The sequence below is a fragment of the Bison bison genome, unplaced genomic scaffold, assembly GCF_000754665.1.
Source record: "Bison bison bison isolate TAMUID 2011002044 unplaced genomic scaffold, Bison_UMD1.0 scf7180017864064, whole genome shotgun sequence".
In the NCBI taxonomy this organism is placed as follows: Eukaryota; Metazoa; Chordata; class Mammalia; order Artiodactyla; family Bovidae; genus Bison; species Bison bison.
Window position 1 is genome coordinate 5,211,198 of NW_011494636.1, and position 3,104 is coordinate 5,214,301.

The window sequence follows — 3,104 nt, forward strand, 5'->3', positions numbered from 1 at the left end:
CAAGATGGAAGATTCACCAGCTCTGTGGCAGGTGTTGTTGAAGGCTTTCCTTTCCATGTCTTACAGACAGCACTCAATTTTTTTCATGTTGTTTTCTTTTTTAAACATATGGAAAAAGTTTCAATCAACTGAGCATTGAATAGTCACTTAGGGGAATACCATTCTTGGTTTCCTTTTTAAGCCTTATTATTCTTCTTCAGTTTGGTCGCTCGGTCATGTCCAACTCCTTGCAACTCCATGGACTGCAGCACACCAGGCTTCCCTGCCCATCACCAACTCCCGGAGCTTACTCAAACTCATGTCCATCAAGCCAGTGATGCCATCCAACCATCTATTCTTCTGTTGTCTTATTCTCCTTAGGACCATTCAGAAGAAGGCAGAGCCAGCATCTACAAGTCTGTGTTCACCAACTCTTCCAAAGAGATGATGTGCTTTCCAGACTTCCCATACCCTGACGATTACCCGAACTACATGCACCAAAGCAAGGTCCAGGACTACATAAAGACATTTGCTCAAAAGAAGAATCTTTTAAGATATATACAGTTTGAGGTAAGGACCTTATAACATGTGCTGTTGACATCAATATGTTTAAGGATTAGAGGAAAAGCAGAGATACAGGGATACATTATCCTAGAAAATAGAGTCAAAGGTTTGGACACCTCACCAACCAACTGTTGGTTCAGATTATAAAGTACTCATGAATTGTTTTTATTTCTCCTTAAAACATGTTCTCCAAAGTCTCTAAGAACTTTCAAAACATCATAGAAAGTGGTGGAGGCAGCTGTACCAGCCTAATGAACCTTCCACCCTCACACACTTATGTTTTAGAAACAACCCCAAAGTCTCTAGTTCACATTTAGACTTCTGTAGGTCCAATGCCCAAGTTGTGATTCTAATAGATGTGGCATTTGTTAGAGATTCTGCCTTTAATAAGAGAGTAACAATGTAAAAGGATAATTTTATTGCCCTCATTCTTCACACACTTAGTCCCTTAGATTAGAAGCCTTACGAGTTATGGCATAGCAGCATTGTTTCCATAATTATAAGTAATTCTTCACATTTGTTTAGAACTCAACTTCAATCCATTAGTTATGTGCAGAGCACATATATATAGTGGGGAAAAAAAAGAAGCAAAATCATAAATTGGAACTTTACTTAATATTTTATTTATCTTATTATATTTTAAATAATTTTACTTATACCAAGCTCTGGGAGTTGGTGATGGATAGGAAAGCCTGGCATACTGTAGTCCATGGGGTCGCAAAGAGTCAGACACAACTGAGTGACTGAACTGAGCTGATATCAACATAACAGTCTTACAATGGAAGTGACTAATATTTCCAAAGGATAGTGTCCTTATATTGCAAAACAGAAATCAAGGATTGAAGCCTGAGATAATCTCATATTATTGGAGTAGATAGAAGAGGAAGCTAGAGAGGAAGAAGCCATGGATGTCAATGTAGGGTGACAGCAAGCAAATGATATGGCACCTTCATAAGATTCATAAGAATACTCACTGCAATATATCCCAAATCTATTAACTACATGCAAAAAAAATAAATATACCCCAGTGAGTAATTATTCTTGTGAAGTTTGAAGATTCACTGTGACTTCCTATTTTAATGCCTTTCCACACTATCCTCAATGAACATGAGAACACAGCAATTATTTTCTCCACAGAAATACTGCAAGGAACAAACAAACAAAAAACCTCATAGAACTGTAAATAGAAGCAATTTCTTTCTGGTTTTCTTTAAGACCCTGGTTACTAGTATAAAGAAATGTCCCAACTTCTTGATCACTGGCCAATGGGAAGTTGTTTCAGAAAAGGATGAGAAACAAGAATCTACTATTTTTGATGCTGTAATGATCTGTTCAGGACATCATGTGTACCCAAATCTACCAACGGATTCCTTTCCTGGTAAGTTTGGAAAATATATAAGAATCTTAAACAAAAACATCATGGAATAAGATAGAGTTTTCCACAGATTGCACATAATAATCATTCTTAATGTTCCAAATATTTTTTTAAAAATTTGTCTGATGATATGTCAAATATACTCATCATTGGCCTCATCCTAAAAGAAACAAGGACTTGCAGGTCAGAGATTAAATGAAGACACAGGTCTGTAGAGAAGAAACTTGGGTCTTAAAATTTCATCTATATCCACATTTTGCAAATTAACTTTAAAAATCACAGTAAGTATGTAAGTATTTATGTGTGTGAGTGTGTAGTGATACATTTCATTACTCTGCAGAAGTGGCAAATAGCAAATAAATACATAAGCAACCTCCCTTCCTTTTTCCTTTCTTCATCTTTCTTCCTTCTTTCCTCCTCCTCTCTTCCCCCTCTCCTTCCTTCCTATCTTCCTTCCCTCATTCCTTCCTTCTTTCTTTGCAACAGGAATGCATCCCCTCAAAAATATTAGAGCTCATATGTCAGAGGATGATGTTCATGAAAGTGAAAATGAAAGTCGCTCAGTTGTATTCAACTCTTTGCCACCCCATGGACTATACAGTCCATGGAATTCTCCAGACTAGAATACTGGAGTGGGTAGCCTTTCCCTTCTCCAGGGGATCTTCCCAACCCAGGGATCAAACCGTCTCCCGCACTGCATGCAGATTCTTTACCAGCTGAGCCACAAGGGAAGCCCACGTTGTTCATAAACCAAGGTAATTAAAAGAGTAGAGATTAAGGAAGAATAGTAGATTGACATAACTAATGCTAAGAGGCAGCATATTTGGGGTTCTGAATGTAGAATACCTGGGCTCAACTCCTTATTCTACTAGATACTTACCTTGTAACCCTAGACAACTCACTAAACTTCTTTGTCTCAATTTCCTTTTCTTTTAAAATAGAGATAATACTAGTACCTACTATTCAGAGGTGTTATCTGGATTAAATGACTACGACAAGTAAACCCTCAACAAATAGTATGCTGCTACTGCTGCTAAGTAGCTTCAGTCATGTCCGACTCTGTGCGACCCCAGACGGCAGCCCACCAGGCTCACCCATCCCTGGGATTCTCCAGACAAGAACACTGGAGTGGGTTGCCATTTCCTTCTCCAATGCATGAAAGTGAAAAGTGAAAGTGAAGTCGCTC

The 3,104-nt window shown here is 38.2% G+C and overlaps 1 protein-coding gene across 4 annotated transcripts in view; it reads left to right on the forward strand.

Annotated features, from left to right (window-relative positions):
• Positions 1–3,104, forward strand: part of FMO3 (flavin containing monooxygenase 3) — an 86,525-nt gene that overhangs the window by 64,981 nt on the left and 18,440 nt on the right. Inside the window, exons 2-3 of one of the 4 annotated variants that reach the window (XM_010836721.1) lie at positions 361–549; positions 1,759–1,921. The exons of the other annotated variants lie outside the window; for them this stretch is intronic. Coding sequence (XP_010835023.1) covers positions 361–549; positions 1,759–1,921 — 352 coding nt within the window. The remainder of the gene's footprint in view (positions 1–360; positions 550–1,758; positions 1,922–3,104) is intronic. 4 annotated transcript variants of the gene reach the window in all.